At 37.5% G+C, this 20,118-nt stretch overlaps 1 protein-coding gene across 1 annotated transcript in view; it reads right to left on the minus strand.

The window, feature by feature from the left end:
• LOC145266330 (uncharacterized) overlaps nt 1-20,118 on the minus strand; it is a 766,230-nt gene that overhangs the window by 74,056 nt on the left and 672,056 nt on the right. The window contains exons 13-14 of the mRNA XM_080121918.1: nt 12,422-12,565; nt 10,763-10,834 (exon numbers count right to left, since the gene is read on the minus strand). Coding sequence (XP_079978044.1) covers nt 10,763-10,834; nt 12,422-12,565 — 216 coding nt within the window. The remainder of the gene's footprint in view (nt 1-10,762; nt 10,835-12,421; nt 12,566-20,118) is intronic.

Below are 20,118 nucleotides of genomic sequence, written 5' to 3' on the forward strand. Positions count from 1 at the left end.
TCTTTGATGCACTCTTTTTTTATCTTCACCATGGGATGCAAGGGGGAAAGTGGTGGCTGGTATATTTTAATCTAAAACCAAGCTTTTCTCTTTCCATCACCAACGCTTTGGCTTCTATTTACCCCAAATCCATATAAATAGCGTTTGTCTTAGGGAAACACTATGTTTTAACAAGTCTTTCGGTCTGACCTTCATCTCTGATCTGAAAACGAACACATGCATCACATTTGTGTGCAATGCCGCCGGACAAATGGCTGAATCATTGTACCTATCCAGTCATGTTGCCACATCTGGGAAGAAACTGCTCGGACCGTCTTATCCCGCCTTGACAGATTTCAAAACCGGCTTCAAAACCTAGTGAGTGATGCCCTTTTCCCTTTCCTGCAACCTCTTTGCCACAGAAGAGACGTTGCTTGCCTATCTCTGCTATATCGATTATTTCATTGCAACTGCTCGTCTGAGCTCCAATCTATGTCCCCTTGCTAAATTTCACCAAAAGCACTCATCTATCTACAACCGCTATTAACAATTTCCGCCACTCTCTATCTGTGCCTAAATCTAAAGAGTGGGGGAAATTATTGATAGTGTTTGGCTGAAAACACTATCAATAATTTTCCCCACTCTTTATCTGTGCCTAAACCTAAACGTAGATTCCATGAACAATATGGCCGCCTTCAAGTCCAATGTAAACAAGTTCTTGATGAGCCGTTCCCCTTAATAATCCAATTTACCAAATTTACACTTCTAACGATTACTATGATATTGTCCTTTTGACTAATATACACTCTTTAACCCTTATCCTCCGGTGGCCTTTCGGCCTTGATAAGAGGTGATTCCTTTGTAAAAAAAAAAATAAACAAGAAAAATTGAATTCCATGAACTAAGCTTTTTACCTAGAACTGCCCACCTGCGAAACTATTTATCTGGCCTGCTTTCCAGCTGAATATAATATTATGTTCTTTAAGTCCAATATAAACAAATTTTTGTTGAGCGATCCTCTTAAATAATCAAATTATGCCAAATTTCCACTAATAACGATTACTACACTATTGTACTTATGACAACTGTACAACCATTGATCCTTATTCTCAAGTGACTTTCGGGCTTTGATAATGTGATGTCACCACCACTTGTAAAAACAAAGTTTGCGTCGGCTTTTTTTGATTCCTACATCATTTTTTACATGGTGGTCACCACTTATCAAGGCCCCGAAGCAATCGGGGATAAGGGTTATTGCGTGTACAGTAATCAATGGGATAGTATCGTAGTAATCGTTAGTATTAGAGATTTGATAAAGTGTCTTACTTAAGGGGGCGGTTCATCAGGAATTTGTTTGTGTTGGACTTGAAGACATCCAGGTTGTAGTACGATGGGAAACAGGCAAACGGAAGAAAGTTCCACAGGCGTGCAGTTCTAAGAAAGAAGCTTTATTCATGGAATCTACGTTTTGATTTTGGCACAGATAAAGAGTGGGGAAAATTATTGACAGTAGTTTCAGCTAGACGGGTGTTTATTGTGAAAGATTGGCGAGGGGGACCAAAGATTGGAGCTCAGACGAGCACTTGCCATGGAAATAACGATAAAACAAAGAGTCTCGCAACGTCTCTTCTGTAGGAGAGAGGCTGCAGGGAAGAGAAAAGGGCATCCCCCGCTAAGCCACGAAGTCTATTTTGTACTCTGTCAAAGCAGGATAGGATGTTTTTAGCAGCTCCTGCCCAGATGTGGCAGCAGTCCTCCATCCTTGGACGTACTTGGTTTTTATATAGATAGAGAATTGCATTAGTAGTGAGATATCTTCTGGAGCTGTAGAAGGATCCCACTATTTTCCCAGCGACCTTTGCAACATCCCTGATGTACGTGTTCCATTTCAGATCAGGAGTAAAGGTCAAACCCAGAAGCTTGTCAAAACATGGAGCCTTCCCAAGACGAGAGCCATCCATTTCAGTTGATGCCAGATGGGGATCAGAGCATTGATGATGTAAAGATAGGAGCTTGGTTTTATATGCATTAAAGGTAACCAGCCACCTCTTCCTCCACTGTACCACGCGCTCAAGATCAGAGGAGAGAGAATCAGAGAGAACTTTGTCATTTACGGTCTTTGATGTGTTGCCATAGATGGCCGTGTCATCAGCATAGGCTTTGATGTGTTGCCATAGATGGTCGTGTTATCAGCATAGATGTCAACGAATGATTTAAGTATGTGTTTTGCTAAGGTAGCGTTTATTCAAAGCTTATCGACCGCTGAGACAATCTTCTAACTTGTCGCTAGCTAACTCTTTCTCCTCTACGCGACTACGTAATTATATCCCAACTCTTTCTCCTCTACGCGACTACATAATTATATCCCGACTCTTTCTCGTTTACGTGACTACGTAATTATATCAACGTAGCACACGGAACCTGATTCATGTCACGTAACCACTTCTTTCGTTATTGTTAATTACATTTCATATTCCTAACTTTAAATTCCTGCATACATATCCACCTACCATTGTATTGTTTATTGAAATATTTTGTTTCAATAACATTCTTTCTCTAACTAATATTTCACATGCAATACTACATGTCTACAACAATAATAGTCTTCTCGTTAGGTTACTCGACGCCATCCGAGAGTTCAATATTCAATAGCAGATATTGATGGTGTAAAACAACTTCTTAAAAAAAGATCCTTAACGGATCGTCTTTTGGCGATGATGCACCTCTCTTCACAAGCGCAATATTTTCTTTGCAGCGATTAATCGTTTTGTTTGGCAATATGAAATGACATCATCCGACGTCTGCAAGTGTTGATCCAAGGTGGAAATATTTATTTTGTATAAAGTTTCTTTTTTAGGAACTGCCGTTTGAGGATGCGTTGTTTGCTTAATTTATTGATTTTTTTTTCTTCCGATATTTTCCCCAGAGATCCCTGCTCGTTTGACGCGCATTGATTGGCTGATTGGCGTCCTACGTCAGATTACAGTCAAACTTAAGCGCATGACGTCATGTTCCGAGCAAAGCCGAGCAAACAGTTAGTTACGTCTGGTTCAAATCCTGCACAAGTACCAAAAATGTAAAGCAACTTGTTATGGACGTACGTCAGAATCAGAGATGCGTCATTGAATTTCTGGTAAAAGTGCATTGAGAACAGTGACGACTATGTAGAAAAATTAATTCTCGAACACGAAAAGTCGCTCATTTTAACTGTACCATTCCTATCTTCGTATCTCTTCAACTTTTTGGTTAAAAAAATAGGAGGCTGTAATTTTTTAACAATCCACGCAAACGAAAAAAAAAAAGAGAAATGATTGCCATTTAAATATTTATACATTGTGTTTCAAAATGTTAGCAGATACTTCGACCTAATTTTGCTAAAAAAAAAAATAGCTTCGACAAAATAAATCTAGTAAAGTGAAATTCACTACTGAAAAAAAAAATATCCGTCCTTAATATACAGGGTTTCAAAAATTTTGGGCACATTTCAAGTCTTCATATCTGCATAACTATGAATGGTAGTAAGATGAAAAGGGCGCTACTTTAAAGCTAAGTACATTAAAGTTTATATTAAGTCTATGGATTGAGTAATTTCTTTTCACGTCCAGTAATGGCGTTCACTCAACAAGAAAAGGTGTTTTGCGTGCTTGAATTTGCAAAAACTAAATCGTAGACATCATGTACTGTCCCCCCAGATTTCCAGATCTCATACCCTACGATTTTGTGTCTGTGTGTGTGTGGATTCGCGAAAGTACTGGTCTATGCGCCCTCCATTCTAAGAGATGTGGATGAGATGAAGGATCGAATAACAGAAACTTTTGCAACCATTGGCAACGCAATGCTGGGACGCGTTTGGCCAGAATTGGACTATCGGTTTGTCATCATATGTCATGTGACCAATGGTTCTCACATTGAATATCTTTGAACATCTCATGAAAAACTTGAGATTATAAGCTTTCTGAATTTGTATCTCCTTAATAATTCTCGAGGTATTCAATGTCAAAATGTGCCCAACACCCCTGGAACAGCCTGTACTATTAAAATGTTTACTAGGTAACAACAAAGTATATTTGAGTACACCATGAATCTCGCGCTATTAAAAAAAATGATTACATTTTCACCCCAAACAAGGCACAGTGTCACTTTGGTGTAGGGCGCTACTATCAGGGGCATAAGCTACTGAGGTACTATGTAGGGAGTTGGGCAGTAAGATGTCGGTTCACGTTACACTTGAACTTCTGCATGTCAGCACAGTTGGGGAAGCAGGGAGCCGGAATGGAATTCCAAAGTCTAGCTATCTGTGGAAGAAACTACTGGAGTAAAAGGCTCTCTCACATCTAGAAATCTCCAGTGTGAAGGGGTGGAATTAGCTGCTTGTCGGGTTTGTCGAGGGTATTTACGTTGTGGGGGACACAAGCGCTTGCAATTCGTCAGAGCATTCACCATTAAAATACTTGTAGAACAGGCAGAGGGAGACAACATTTCGTCGATGGGACAGAGGCTGAAGCTTAGATGACAGTTCAGGACCTATCAGGATGGAGACTCTCTTTTGGACCTTGTCTAGGAGCGAGAGACTAGTAACAGATGCACCAGCCCAAATATGACAATACTTCATACATGGGCGAATGATGGCCTTATAGAGGTGCAGTATACTTTCGGGTGTTAGTAGCTTTCTCGCACGGTAGAAAAAGCCTACCTTCTTCGCAGCGGTCCTGGCAATGCTCTCAATGTAATTGTTCCAACTCACATTTCCTGTGAACGTTAGGTCGAGGCGTTTAAAATGGAATCTGGCGTGAAGTAAAAGTAATTCAATAGTTTTATTACATTTTTGATATTTGGGCAGAATTTGAAACAGACGAAACTAACTGTTCGTTCGGCTTTGCTCACATGGCGTCATGCGCTCACGTTTGACTGTAATCTTCGACTTTTCGTGTTCGAGAATTAATTTTTCTACATAGTCGCCACTGTTCTCAATGCACTTTTACCAGAAATTCAATGACGCATCTCTGATTCTGACGCACGCCCATAACAAGTTGCTTTACATTTTTGGTACTTGTGCAGAATTTGAACCAGACGTAACTAACTGTTCACTCGGCTTTGCTCGGAACATGGCGTCATGCGCTTAAGTTTGACTGTAATCTGACGTAAGATGTCGATCAGCCAATCAATGCGCGGCAAACGAGAAGGGATCTCTGGGGGAAATATCTGAAGGAAAAAAATCAATAAATTAAGCAAACATCGCATCCTCAAACGGCAGTTCCTAAAAAAAAAACTTTATACAAAATAAATATTTCCACCTTGGATCAACACTTGCAGACGTCGGACGATGTCGTTTCATATTGCCAAACAAAACGATTAATCGCAGCAAAGAAAAAAATGCGCTTATTGAGAGAGATACATCACCGCCAAAAGACGATCCGTTAAGGATGGATTTTTTGACAAACTGCTGGCAATGGACGTAATGCAGGACCAGCCGGAATTTTCTCAAGAGTTATCTTTTCGAGTTTATGTCTAGACAGGAATTTGGTAATGATACTTTTTTCTCCATCTTAAACCATATATCGGAAAGCTACCCGATTGGCGAAATTCCTGCAACGTCCACTTTGACATTGTCTGATGCGACCGTAGGAAAGTCTATCTAATCTAAAGGATATATCCCGACCGTCTTAATTTGATTTAAAAAAAAGTATAAATAAATGAACTGGTTGCTGTGCCCTACCTTACAGGAAAAATTGTTCATGAAAAAAAAAAAAATGAAATAAAATAAAATACGCATCAAGTGCGCTTGAAAGCCAAATCTCAAGGCAATTTTACTCACACCTTTAACAAAAGTTTATTTTACACGAGTTACAATTTTTTTTTAAATTCCAAAAATACATTAAAAGAACTTTTTTTTTTCAAAACTTTTGTTTACAAGTATATGAAAAACACAAAAATTGGTTTTCTTATTAGTTTTGTTCAATTTTGTTTGACCAAAAAACATTGGTTGAAAAAATATACATAACTTAATTTTTGCATATTATTTAATTCGAATTCATTGAGATGAGTATTATTTATTAATTTCATTTATTGCGGACAATTATCCTCATCTTTATTAATTGTTTCATGACGTTTCGGCCAACTATTCCTCTGGACTTCGTCAGGTAGTAATCGCGACGGGATAGGAACTCTGAATCTCCTGACTGCATTCACTGCAATTACTGCCTTCCGTAGTTTTTGGCCAAAAACGTGGTGAGACGACAACAACTACGGAAGGCAGTAATTGCAGTGAATGGAGTCAGGAGATTCAGAGTTCCTATCCGCCGGGGTTTCAACCTGACGAAGGCTAGAGGAATAGTTGGCCGAAACGTCGTGAAATAACTAATAAAGATGAGGATAACTGTCCGCAATAAATAAAATTAATTTTTACACTTAGAAAAATTGTTAAAAAAATAAAACAATAAATTGTTACGGTAGGTTGTTGTTTCTTTTTTATTTTCATTAAATTTTCTATGGGTGATTTTATTATTTTTAAATGTTTTCTTCCGTATTTTCCTTGGGTAGTTTTATGCTTTAATAATCGGAGACACCCGACGAAAGTTGGCAATTGATGTCATGTTTTGAGCAAGGCCGAGCAGTCAGTTAGTTACGTCTGGTTCAAATTCTACACAAGTACTACATTTGTGTCTGTTAAATTGATTTAATCTGAACTCGGAAAGTTAAAGCTTTCTTTGTCAAAGACAAAATGCTTTTCTTTCTTTTTTTTTTTTACTGTCAGATATTATAGTGGAAACCTCCAACGACAACATGGCAAAAAAAAAGAAAAGAAAAGAAAGACATACTGATGATGAAGTGTATCTTCGAAATATATTTATAAATTTCAATATGAATTTTAAACAAAATAAATATCTGTTTATTTTGTAATAATGCGTTGTTTTTGGCTTCAAACGCATCTAACACGTATTTATTTTATTCAAACTCAACCAGCGCCTCTATGAAGGAGCATAAACCATAACGTAATCTGTGTTATGTTTGTTAGCGCGGTTTGAATCTATAGAAGTGTAAATATTTCTAGATAAAAATACAAAACAAAAATCGAAACATTTATACATTGTCCTTTAAAATGTTAGGATTCTTCGCCTTAATTTTATCTAGCAAAACTTATATGTGAGGAAATTACACCATGGATGCGATATTCCGCACAGAAAATTAATTACATATTATTATACTGTTCAAATATTTACGAGATAAATAAAATATAATTCCGTAGTTGTTTTTTTTTTAATTAAATTATATATTATATTATATTTTCTGATTTTTGTAAAAGGCGGGAGAAGGGTGCTTTATTTGATACTATCAGGACACGTTAAGAACGGCTTTTGGAATAGACCACCCCAACGATCGAAAAGTACTTGTCTCTGCCAAATTTAAAGGAAATTTTCGCAATCAGCATAGTCGAAAACGATAAAGGTCGTCCTGTTAAAAAAAATTGTGGAGATGGAGCGAATTTAAAAATTTATCTACAAAAATATTGTCATCTGTATAGACCGACTTTAATAAGTTAATATGTTTAATTTTATTTGATTTTTGTTCAGCATGATTGTAATCCGTAGAGTGCGACGACTATCGGTTAACTTATTTAATTTTGTTATTTTTTAGCGGCGCCAATCGATTAATATGTTTAATTTTGATGGGGTTTTTTCAGCACGATTGTAATATGGAAGCGACGACAATCGATTAATGTTTAATTCAGTTATCTTTTTAGGGTGATTTTCTTCTGTAGAGAGCGACGCCATATTGTATAATTTCTGGAGCGTTCGTTTATTTATTATAGAAGTGGACTCTGGAATATGCGAATAGTCAGGTATCATCCAATCAAAATGGGCGGAATTTGAGAAAGAAGAATGTATTATTTTTGAATCAGGAAATATAAAGATTATTTTATGTGTATGTATGTAAAAACCAGATAATGGTGGTGCAAGCACAATGTCGTAGGAAAATATAGAATTGACCCGATATCAACTGGAAGCAGTGCGAGCACTGAATATTGAGAGAAAAATTGGAACTTCTTCCTCTGTAGATGTGGCGATTGTGATGGTGTTGCTCATCGGATATAATGTAGCATTTTATCATCACGAGTGAATGTGGCAGAAATGGTGGTCGTAAGGTCATAAGATAGTGGCTGTCAGAGTAGATGTATTGAATTTGTATTTAGGGTTAGGGTTAGGGTTAATTGAATTTGTATGTGGCAACTGTTGTTGCAAACATACGGTACTTTAGTCCAGATGATAATTTTTAAATCAAATATTATATAGGGAGATATAGATAGCTAATGTTAATACTAATGTTTGAGATTATATATAAGTTAAGGTTTCAGCTAACGTTTGGGATAATGTTAAAGCTAAGACTTGGATAATATCTGAGCTAAGACTTGAGATAATATTTGAGCAAATATATGAGTTTCATTATTTCAGCAAAGATTTTATCTTTTAACTAATGTTTGAATTAATGCTTGAACCATTATTTAAGCTAATCTTTGAGCTAATCTATGAGCTGGTATTTTAGCTGATAGTTGAGCTAAAATTTGAGATAATGCTTGGGCTAAGATTTAAGTCCATAGTTTGAAGTAAGATTTCATTTCAGGTTTGAGTTATTATTTAATGTTTGCACTAATAAAATTATTATTTAAGCTAATGTTTGAACTTCGATTCAAGCTAATGCTTGAATAACGATTCAAGCTAATGCTTGAACAACGATTCAAGCTAATGTTTGAACAATGTTTCAAGCTTATGTTTGAACAACGATTCATTCTAATGTCTGAACAATGATTCAAGCTAATGTTTGAACAACGATTCAAGCTAATGTTTGAACAACAATTAAAGCTAATGTTTGAACAATGGTTCAAGCTTATGTTTGAACAACTATTCAAGCTAATGTCTGAACAACGATTCAAGCTAATGTTTGAACAACGATTAAAGCTAATGCTTGAACAATGGTTCAAGCATATGTTTGAACAACGATTCAAGCTAATGTCTACACAATGGTTCAAGCTAATGTTTGAACAACGATTCAAGCTTATGTTTGAACAACGATTAAAGCTAATGTTTGAACAACGATTCAAGCTAATGTTTGAACAACGATTCAAGCTAATGTTGGAACAATGGTTATAGCTTATGTTTGAACAACGATTCAAGCTAATGTTTGAACAACGATTCAAGCTAATGTTTGAACACTGGTTTCAACTTATGTTTGAACAACGATTCAAGCTAATGTTTGATCAACGATTCAAGCTAATGTCTGAACAATGGTTCAAGCTAATGTTTGAACAATGATTCAAGCTAATGTTTTAACAATGGTTCAAGCTAATGTTTGAACAATGATTCAAGCTAATGTTTGAACAAAGATTCAAGCTAATGTTTGAACAACGATTCAAGCTAATGTTTGAACAATGATTTAAGCTTATGTTTGATCAACGATTCAAGCTAATGTTTGAACAACGATTCAAGCTAATGTTTGAAAAATGTTCACGCTTATGTTTGAACAACGATTCAAGCATATGTCTGAACAACGATTCAAGCTAATGTTTGAACAACGATTCAAGCTAATGTTTAAACAACGATTCAAGCTAATGTTTAAACAACGATTCAAGCTAATGTTTGAACAACGATTCAAGCTAATGTTTGAACAACGATTCAAGCATCTGTCTGAACAATGGTTCAAGCTAATGTTTGAACAGCGATTCAAGCTAATGTTTGAACAACGATTCAAGCTAATGTCTGAACAATGGTTCAAGCTAATGTTTGAACAACGATTCAAGCTAATGTTTGAACAACGATTCAAGCTAATGTTTGAACAACGATTGAAGCTAATGTCTTAACAATGGTTCAAGCTTATGTTTGAACAACGATTCAAGCTAATGTTTGAACAACGATTCAAGCTAATGTTTGAACAACGATTCAAGCTAATGTTTGAACAATGGTTCAAGCTTATATTTGAACAACGATTCAAGCTAATGTTTTAACAACGATTCAAGCTTATTTTTGAACAATGGTTCAAGCTTATATTTGAACAACGATTCAAGCTAATGTTTGAACAAAGATTCAAGCTAATGTTTGAACAATGGTTCAAGCTTATATTTGAACAACGATTCAAGCTAATGTTTGAACAACGATTCAAGCTTATGCTTGAACAACGATTCAAGCTTATGCCTTAACAATGGTTCAAGCTTATGTTTGAACAACGATTCAAGCTAATGTTTGAACAACGATTCAAGCATATGTCTGAACAACGATTCAAGCTAATGTCTGAACAATGGTTCAAGCTTATGTTTGAACAACGATTCAAGCATATGTCTGAACAACGATTCAAGCTAATGTTTGAACAATGGTTCAAGCTTATATTTGAACAACGATTCAAGCTAATGTTTGAACAACGATTCAAGCTAATGCTTGAACAACGATTCAAGCTAATGTCTAAACAATGGTTCAAGCTTATGTTTGAACAACGATTCAAGCATATGTCTGAACAACGATTCAAGCTAATGTTTGAACAACGATTCAAGCTAATGCTTGAACAACGATTCAAGCTAATGTCTGAACAATGGTTCAAGCTTATGTTTGAACAGCGATTCCAGCTAATGCTTGAGCTAACGTTTGTGCTAATGTTTGATATAAGATGTGGTAAGTTTTACTAATGCTTTATCTAAAGTCCGAACTAATATTTGAGGTAAAGTTTAAACAAATATTTGAGCTGAGGTGTGAACTAGATTGGAGGTAAAATTTGAGCAAATGTTTTGAGCGATACTTACAATTCCCGTAGATTGTTCAAAGGCTTAAAAGCATTTTCAGCGATGTAGCTGATTCGATTGTCGACCAAGTCTCTGGAAAAAAGATGAAAATAAATATTTTATTAATTTGTCAAAAGTTAGTATAACAATTTTTTTTCAGTCGTTTAGAGATTATAATCATACTTCTTTGTAAAAATGAAATCCTCACGTTGTAGTAATAGCAACCGACCATTTATTTGTAGAGTGCTTAATGTACAATAAAATGATTTCTAGAACATAAGTAAATATGAGTGTCGCCTTGGACCACAAAAGAGAAAGTGGAAATTATATGAATAACTGATCACTGGGGCTAGGACAACAGCATATTCTTTTTATTGGTTTGACTCTCGAATGTGTATCCGTTGATATCTCATATGCTTTTATATAGAGTGACGTGGTTCTTGGTTGATTAACTGTGTCTGTGTCGGATGTATACTCGAGTCAAAACAATGATAAGAATATTTTGTTGTCATATCCCTACTGACCACCCAAGTTTGTAGCGGATTTTTGTTTACGCCTTTATTTTAAATCACGTGAAATCGGGGTAGATAACTGTGTCTCCTCATCGCAACACTTTAAGTAAAGTAGTCGGGTAAAAGATGTCGTCCCTAATTATGGCAGAACGACGGTCGTGCATAATGTAGCTAGTTGTAATGAGGCAAGTTATCTTTCTCTCTTTCTCTCTCTCTCTTTTTCTCTCTTTCTCTCTTTCTCTCTCTCTTTTCCTCTGCCCTTCTCTCTGTCTCTCTTCCTCTGTCCTTTTCCATCTCACTGTCTGACTTTCTGTCCCCCCTCACTTCCCTCCTCTTTCCCTCTGTATTTCATTCTCTCACTCTCTGCCATTCTCCCTCTCTCTATATATCTTTCTTTCTCTCTGCTCTTCCTCTGTTCTCTGTCTTTTTCTGTCTCTTCCTTTCATTTTCTTCTCTCACTCTCTGCTGTTCTCCTTCTCTCTGTATATATCTATGTCTCTCCGTCTCTCTTCTTCTATCATTCACTATATCACCTTCTGCCTTTCTGTCTCCCTTTCCCATCCTCCCTTCTTCTCCCATTCTCTCTCCTTCTTCCACATTACCTGTCTTCCATCCTGTCTCCCACTTCCACCCTTTCCTTCTTTTATCATCTCTCTTCTTCTACCCTCTCTCCCTCTTCCATCCTCTTCTATTTCGTCCATCTTCTCCCCGTTTTTCATTCACTCCCTCTTCCATCCTTACTCTTTCTGTCTTTCTTTATTTCACTCTCTACCGTTTTCTCTACCTATGTATCTCTTTTTTTCTTTATTTCCCCTTCTTTCTCTCTCCCTTTCTATATTCCTTCTTCTTTCTCTACCTTTCCTCTCTCCTTCTGTTTCTCTCTTTATCGGTACCTCTTTTCACTTCTTTTTCTCTTACATTCTCTATCCCCCCCTCTGCCTTTATCGCTTTAACTTCGTTTCTCTCTTCCTCTCCTACTCCCTCTCCATCTGCCTTTCTCTATCTTTATGTAGAACTTTTTTTTTTACACGATTACTTTCCATTTAAGGTTGTTGTCCGAATCCATTTTCTCTGGCTTTACAACACGCTTAATAAACACGAAAAATCACAGCAACACGAAATAATAATAATAATTAAAAAAAAAAAAAGAAAAGAAATTTCCACTTACAGGTTCTCCAACCGTTCCAGACCCGTAAATGCACCATCTGGAATCTCCGTAATAAAATTATTCCCCATGATTAAGTCTCGCAATTTACTCAGGCCTCGAAAGGAATCCAGCTGAATTTCTGTGATTTCGTTATTGCAAACATTTCTGAAATTTAAAATAAATAAATAAATAAATGCTAGTAAAAAAGGGCGATAACTCATGATGATTTAAAAAAAAAAAAAATTCTAGTAAAACAAAGGGCGATAACTCATGATGATTTAATGCATGAATTATTTATACTGAAACAAAAGATAATCTATACAGTATACTGACGTTCACAAACCTAAGTTAAACGTCGTTGAGCCTGACCAATATCAGATGAGTAAGAATTGGAGAATAGCAGACGTGAATGTGAAGGGATGATTACAAATTCTTGCAAAATAATACTTGCAAAAAACCATCGTCATCTATGAGTATTTCTAATTTACTTGAAACAGAATTTAACCAGGGTAGGTTAACCTGGCCTCATCTATAATCGCCATCGCGTCGCGTAAAAATAGGATAGGCAAAATATTTTATTCAATATCACCTGTTTTTAATAAAAAGAAATATATATAATATAAAATAATATATATATATATATATATATGTATGTGTGTGTGTGTGTGTGTGTGTGTGTGTGTGTGTGTGTGTGTGTGTGTAATATACTGATTTCGTGTAATTCAGTAAATTTTCATATACCAATGGGGCTTTTCCGTAACCATAACCAAGGTAAATGTTTCTCGCATGTTTTTCCCGTTAGGGATCTACCCCCTCTATTTCTATTAAAAAAAAAATGCTACATTGCCAAAAGTGTGTTTATTAGGAATAGAGAGAGGGAGAAGGAGAGATAGAGGGGGAGAGTGGAATTATAGTGTAGACACGTTGACCGGAAGTAAAAGATCAGCTGATTTGATTGCGTGTAAGTCATGTGATCAGGTTAGCTGAATCGATGAGATTTGGTTGGGACTTGGACGAAAGCGGACGGCTTTGCCGTTCTCTCCTCCCCTTCGGGGGGGGGGCGAAAGCTGACGTGGTAGAAATAAGACCAAGAAGAAGAAACCACAGGCCAAATTCACTTTCCATTCCTTTCTGCAAAATATTTGGAAGGTGAATAAAAAACTATAGAACCAATTTCTTGTCTTGGAGTGAAATAATTCTTCGTCCCCAAACACAGGAATCAAGTCTCCCTCCCAGACGAGAATTTTCAAATGGACCAACAAAATTGCAGGAGGTATGTTTAAAAGATACATGATAAGTCACACACGTATGCACACTTAACAGCATCACGAGACGATCAGACACACAACGACATTAAACTGATAAGATAATCAAACACTCCACCCTTTATTATAGAGCAACAACGTAACACAGGTCCTGGATATGACCTTAAACTATATCCAGTGACGGGACCCCAGCTGGCGGGCTTTGGGGAGTGTGGAGCCACCCTTTAATTGCCATTACTCCCAGGTTCACTCTGACCCGGAGTGGTAGTATCTTTTAGGGTCCCAACTATGGGTTAAATAGAAACCGACATGAAAAAAACGAAGATATTCTATTAAAAATTGTAAAAAGAAAGAAACGAGAAGAAATGAAAAAAGAAGAGAAAACCAAGATGGCGGATACGTGAATGCGAGAAAAGCCATTAAAAAGCAACGTACGTAACACGTTTACTTCCGCTCTACTCGCAATATATTGTTACGAATTACAACATTATATCAGCAAAAACAAATCGATGATAAAATGTTGATTAATCGACTACAAACTCTAATAAAACACGTAAATTTGAAATGGGGGGGAAAAATCAATAAAAATGGAAAAAAAATCAAATATATAATACGAGCTGGCAGTCCGGCGTTGCCCGGTCGTACAATACGCTTAAACATGATATTTTAATTTATACAGATTACGTATGTATTATTATAGAATTAATCCTCTATTACGAGTAATAATTTACCCGTATGACTAATACGCAAAAACAATAAAATAAAATAAAAAATAATGATAATGTCGTTTATCAAATTCCGTTTGTGTTTGTTTACAGTATCACGTCAGCTGATATTTGGGCTTGACGATGAATGCCCTGGAAAAGCCACTTCTGATTAATGTTTAATTTTAAAATATGCAAATGAAAAAAATAATTTGTGGCGATTTTAAATGGCGCTCTTATTTTATCGTAAATTGAACTTATTAATAAGAAAAAAATTAAAATGAAATGGCGAAGTACGCCCAAGCTTGAACAGGGGATCATTTGACCTGCAGAAGAATGCTCTACCTATAACTCCAGATCATAATAAATCTGGTTTTTTGTTTTGTTTTGTTTTGTTTTTTAAATAAGAAATGATTTGCTTAAATTTTATTATCTTCGTTGCCGGTGTAACGTAAAACATTTCTCCTGTAAAAATAATTCTTTTTTTTTTATCTATAAGAGAGAAAGGCTACTTTTAAAATCGGAATTTTTCGATTTTCGAAACTAATCAGATCTCGTATTTCTGTAAAAAAAAACTTATCTAAGAACACTGCTAAATATATGTTAGCTTTGTGTGAAATTTGTAAAAAAAAATAGGTTCAACCATTTGGGAATCTATAAGGAATGAACTCACACACAGAGATACACAAAGCTACGGAAATGTCTTCTCAATTATTAAATCATTTCTCTCTGATAGGTTCATAAGAGTAGTAGTTGATGGGCAGAGATCAGAAGCTCACAGTATTAATGCTGGAGTCCTTCAGGAGTCCATCCTGGGCCCAACTCTCTTCCTGATCTACATTAATGATTTTCCAAATCACATCCTTACGTCATTCGTAGACATTTATGCTGGTAACACTACTATCTATGGACCGTAAACGACCAAGTTCTCTCTGATTCTCTCTCCTCTGATCTTGAGCAAGTGGTACAATGGGGAAAGTGTTGGCTAGTTCCTTTTTATGCATCTAAAACTAAGCTTCTCTCTTTACATCATCAACATTCTGATCCACATCTGGCATCAATTGAAATGAATGGCTCTCGTCTTGAGGAGGCCTCATGTTTTGACAAACTTCTGGGCTTGACCTTTACTCTTGATCTGAAGTGGAACACATAGATTAAATCTATTGCAAGGCCGCTGGAAAAATGGTGGGATCCTTCTATTGATCCAGTAGATATGTCACTGCTGATGCAATTCTCTGTCTATATAAGAGCCAGGTACGTCCAAGGATGGAGTACTATTGCCACGTCTGGACAGGAGCTGCTAGAAAGGACTTATCCTGCCTTGATAGAGTTCAAAATAGACTTCGTAGCCTCATCATCCCTGCAACCTCTTTCTCACAGAAGAGATGTTGCGAGTTTGTCTCTGACTGAGCTCCAATTTATGACTCCCCCCCCTCGCCAAACTTTCACAAGAAACACCTGTCTAGGAGAAAACACTATCAATAATTTTCCCCACTCTTTATCTGTGCCTAAACCTAAACGTAGATTCCATGAACAAAGCTTTTTTCTTAGAACTGCACGCTTATGGAATTGTCTTCTGCTTTCCTGCTTCCCCGCTGACTACAATATGGTTGTCTTCAAGTCTAATGTAAACAAGTTCTTAATGAGCCGTTCCATATAAGTTAAATTTACCGAATTTCCATTACTAACGATTACTATATTGTCCAATGGTCTACTGTACACTCTTCAACCCTTATCCTCGAGTAGCCTCTTAGCCTTGATAAGTGGCGATGCCTATGTAAAAATAAGTGACAGATAGTAGAGGACATATTGGATCCAACAAAGTTTATAAAAAAAACTCGGGCGCCAACACCGAGAATCGAAACCGAAGGGAGAGCGGTAGAGAAAATAATAGTAGCTAATATTGTGTTGCATGTTTAGTCTAAAGCACATAAAGGCTTGATCATCTGTTTCTATGTTTGTTTCTCTAGTCAAGGGAAGGGTATTACGAATGTAAACTCCAAGTCCGTGCATATGTCTGTCATGCTATCATAAAAAACCTTGACACCTCAAAAGCATGTGGACCCGATCTTATCCCAGCTGTGCTATTAAAAAAGTGCTCAGCCGAAGTAGCTCCAGTTCTCTCCAAACTCTACAACAAATGCCTTAATGAAGCTTGCTTTCCGGGCTATTGGAAAACTGCTTCTGTTGTACCAGTATTCAAGAATTCTGGCGAAAGGACAGACCCATCAAATTATCGCCCAATTAGCCTCCTCCCACTTTTTGCCAAAATATTTGAGACCATAATTAACCATGCTCTAGTCCATCATCTTACAGATTCTAAACTACTGACTGACAATATGGATTTAGACAAGCCCGTTCCACAGCAGACATCCTAACTGTGATCTCTGAACGTATATACCATTCACTGGACAAAGCGGGGGAGGGCAGAGCGGTAGCTCTAGATATATCTAAGGCTTTTGACAGGGTATGGCATGAGGGTCTCCTCAGTAAAATCAGATCATACGGTATCACTGGTAGAATACTTAACATAATTAAATCCTTCTTAGATAAGAGTAAAATCCAGGTTGTCCTCGACGGTCGTACATCTAAACAATATGATATAAATGCGGGGGTGCCCCAGGGTTCTATCCTTTGACCTCTATTGTTCCTGATATTCATAAATGACCTCCCCGACAACATTGCCTCTAAGATGGGTATATATGCTGATGACACTACACTCTATGGCAGGCACGACAGGAAGACGAATGAACACATTTCTAAAGAAATGGCAGAAACACTAGAGGAAGACTTCCAATCTGTAGTGGAATGGGGACAAAAGTGGTTGGTCGCGTTCAATGCTGCCAAGACTAAACTAGTTTCATTCAATAATTACAAGAAACCCTCTCTACCACCCATAGCAATGGCCAACGACTCTTTATCTGAGAGTCCATCTTTCAAACTCCTTGGCCTAACGTTCACAGGAAACATGAGTTGGAACAATTACATTGAAGGCATTGCCAGGGCCGCTGCAAGAAAGGTGGGCTCTCTCTACCGTGCTAGAAAACTACTAACACCCGAAAGTATCCTGTACCTCTATAAGGCCACCATTCGCCCATGTATGGAGTATTGCTGCCACATCTGGGCTGGTGCATCTGCTACTAGTCTCTCGCTCCTTGACAAGGTTCAAAAGAGAGTCGCAAACCTGATAGGCCCTGAACTGGCATCTAAGCTTCAGCCTCTGTCCCATCGACGAAATGTTGCATCCCTCTGCCTTTTCTACAAGTATTTTAGTGGTGAATGCTCTGACGAACTGCAATCACTTGTGCCCTCACGACGTGAGCACCCTCGACAAACCCGACAGGCTGCTAAATCCCACCCCCACACTGTAGAGATCCCTAGATGTAAAAGATCTTTTACTCTAATAGTTTCTTCCCCAGAACCGCTAGACTCTGGAATTCCATTCCAGGTCCCTGCTTCCCCAACAGTACTGACGTGCAGATGTTCAAGTGTAACGTGAACCGACACCTTGCTGCCCAAATCCCTACATAGTACCCTAGTAGTTGTTGCCCCTGATAGTAGCCCCCTACACCAAAGTGGCAATTTGCCTTGTTTGGGGTGAAAATGTAATAAAAAAAAAAACAAAAAAAACATTTAGTTTACGATTTACTTTTTCTTTTGACGTTAATGCCTGAGCAATGAAAACATGTTTGCTGCAAGGCAAAAAATTGAAACATGAACTAATAGCTATTACGTTACGCATGCATATTCGTAATGCCGTCATTCTACATTCATCTGGAAAATTCCATTTTTTTAAAAACGTTTTACACTTTTGTATCTATTTTTCCCGATTAAATCCCAAGTATAAAGCTTTGTATGTTCGAATAACCTATATATTAAGTTTCATGCCTATAGACTAAAAACTGACGGAGGAGCCTATGTGAAAAAAAAACTCTCTCTCTATTTCTCTCTCACACACACGAGCCTGTCTCTGCTTTATCATTATTTTCATGGCAAGTGCTCTTCTGAGCTCCAATCTATGGTTCCCTCTCGCCAAACTTTCACAAGAAACACTCGTTTGGCTGAAACCACTGTCAATAATTTCCCTAACTCTTAATCTGTGCCTAAACCTAAACATAGATTCCATGAACAAAGCTTATTTCTTAGAACTGCACAGCTGTGGAACTCTGTTCCGTTTGCCTGCTTTCCAGCTGACTACAACATGTTTGTCTTCAAGTCCAACGTAAACAAGTTCTCAGTGAGTCGTTCCCCTTAAATAATCCAATTTACCAAATTTCCACTAACAATTACTGCGACATTGTCCCATTGACCACTGTACACTTATTAACCCTTATCCTCGAGTGGTCTCTGGCCTTTAGTGAAAGAGATTCCTTAAACAAAAGAGAAACGCAAATAAGAGAGGATCAGTTCATTCGAATCAATAACACCGGGGAACACATTGTCAGTTGCATGACATTCTGACATTTGATTCTGGTTGATTAGAGATCACATATTCTGAAAATGACATTCGTTTGAATAGATCAGGCAGAACTCTGGTACTACGTAGCAATTTACAAATCACGTCACAGGTTCTAAAAACCGCAAAGGGAGATAATAACGCAAAAGTACATTATAGAAAGAAAAAAAAACAATATTTTATATCAATCATGAATTAAATTTTGTTTAAATGCAAAATATAAAATAGGCTTCTTCAGCCTTTGACAAACTATTTCTCTCTACCGATTCAAGTTATGACAACAGGACCATTGCCAGCACCCTCAAAATGCATCGCTAGATTGCCACGAATAACAAGGACGGTCCCAGGGTGATTAAAACAAAGTTTTCGGTACGATTATGGTCTTCGGCGTGTTTTTAAGTGAGGGCGATATCAGAACACCTCACACCTCCGAAGTTGGCTTGAATGCAAACAGTAAAGTGTTCCTGTATGTGCTGAAGAGTGTCGTGATCCCCTGTTGCAATCGGGTGGCTACTGGCAGAACCTGGGTGTGGAAGCAAAACTCAGCGCCTGCTCACAAGTCCAAAGAGACCCAGGCTTGGCGTCAGAAGGAGTGCTACGAATTTGTAACTTTTCTCTTACTGGCTCCCTTTCTCCCCCGACCTGAATCGGCTAGACTACTTCGTTTGGTCATATATCGAGAACGTCACCAACATGACCTCCCACAACATCAAAGCCAGCCTAATCGTCGCTATCTGCCGAGCTCCTGCCGACGCTTGTGGAAAAGACATGCTCCCAGTTCTGGACCCGTATTGGGACGGTGACTGAGCCTCAAGACGGCTACATTTAATAGATGTCAGCTCTACTACATAATCAAGTTACCTGAATTGAGTTTTTTGTCAATAAAAATGTTAAAATAAACCTGAGGTGTTGTTTTCTGTAGTGAGTCACTGTTATCGTTCCACCCTGTATAACGACTGAAGCATCTACCACTATTCTCTCCCTCTTAGACAGCATCCAAGAAAAACGTCTCAAATCTAATAAGTCCCGCTCTATCAGTTAATCTCCAAGCCCTGTCCCATCGCTGCAATGTTGTATCTCTGTACGTGTTTTGCAACACTTTAATGGAATGTGCTGTGATGAATGCACACCACGTGCTTCCTTGACAAGCAGCAAAATCACTGTTGAAGTGCCTAGATGCCAACCAGCCTTCTACTTGAATAACTTCTTTTCTCATACTGATAGACTTTGGAATTCCCTCCCTGTTTTCTGCTACCCATACTGTTCTAACCTGATGAGGAGTAAATGTAATGT

This window comes from Euprymna scolopes, chromosome 41 (genome assembly GCF_053919585.1).
Source record: "Euprymna scolopes isolate OS-2025 chromosome 41, ASM5391958v1, whole genome shotgun sequence".
Taxonomy (NCBI): Eukaryota; Metazoa; Mollusca; class Cephalopoda; order Sepiida; family Sepiolidae; genus Euprymna; species Euprymna scolopes.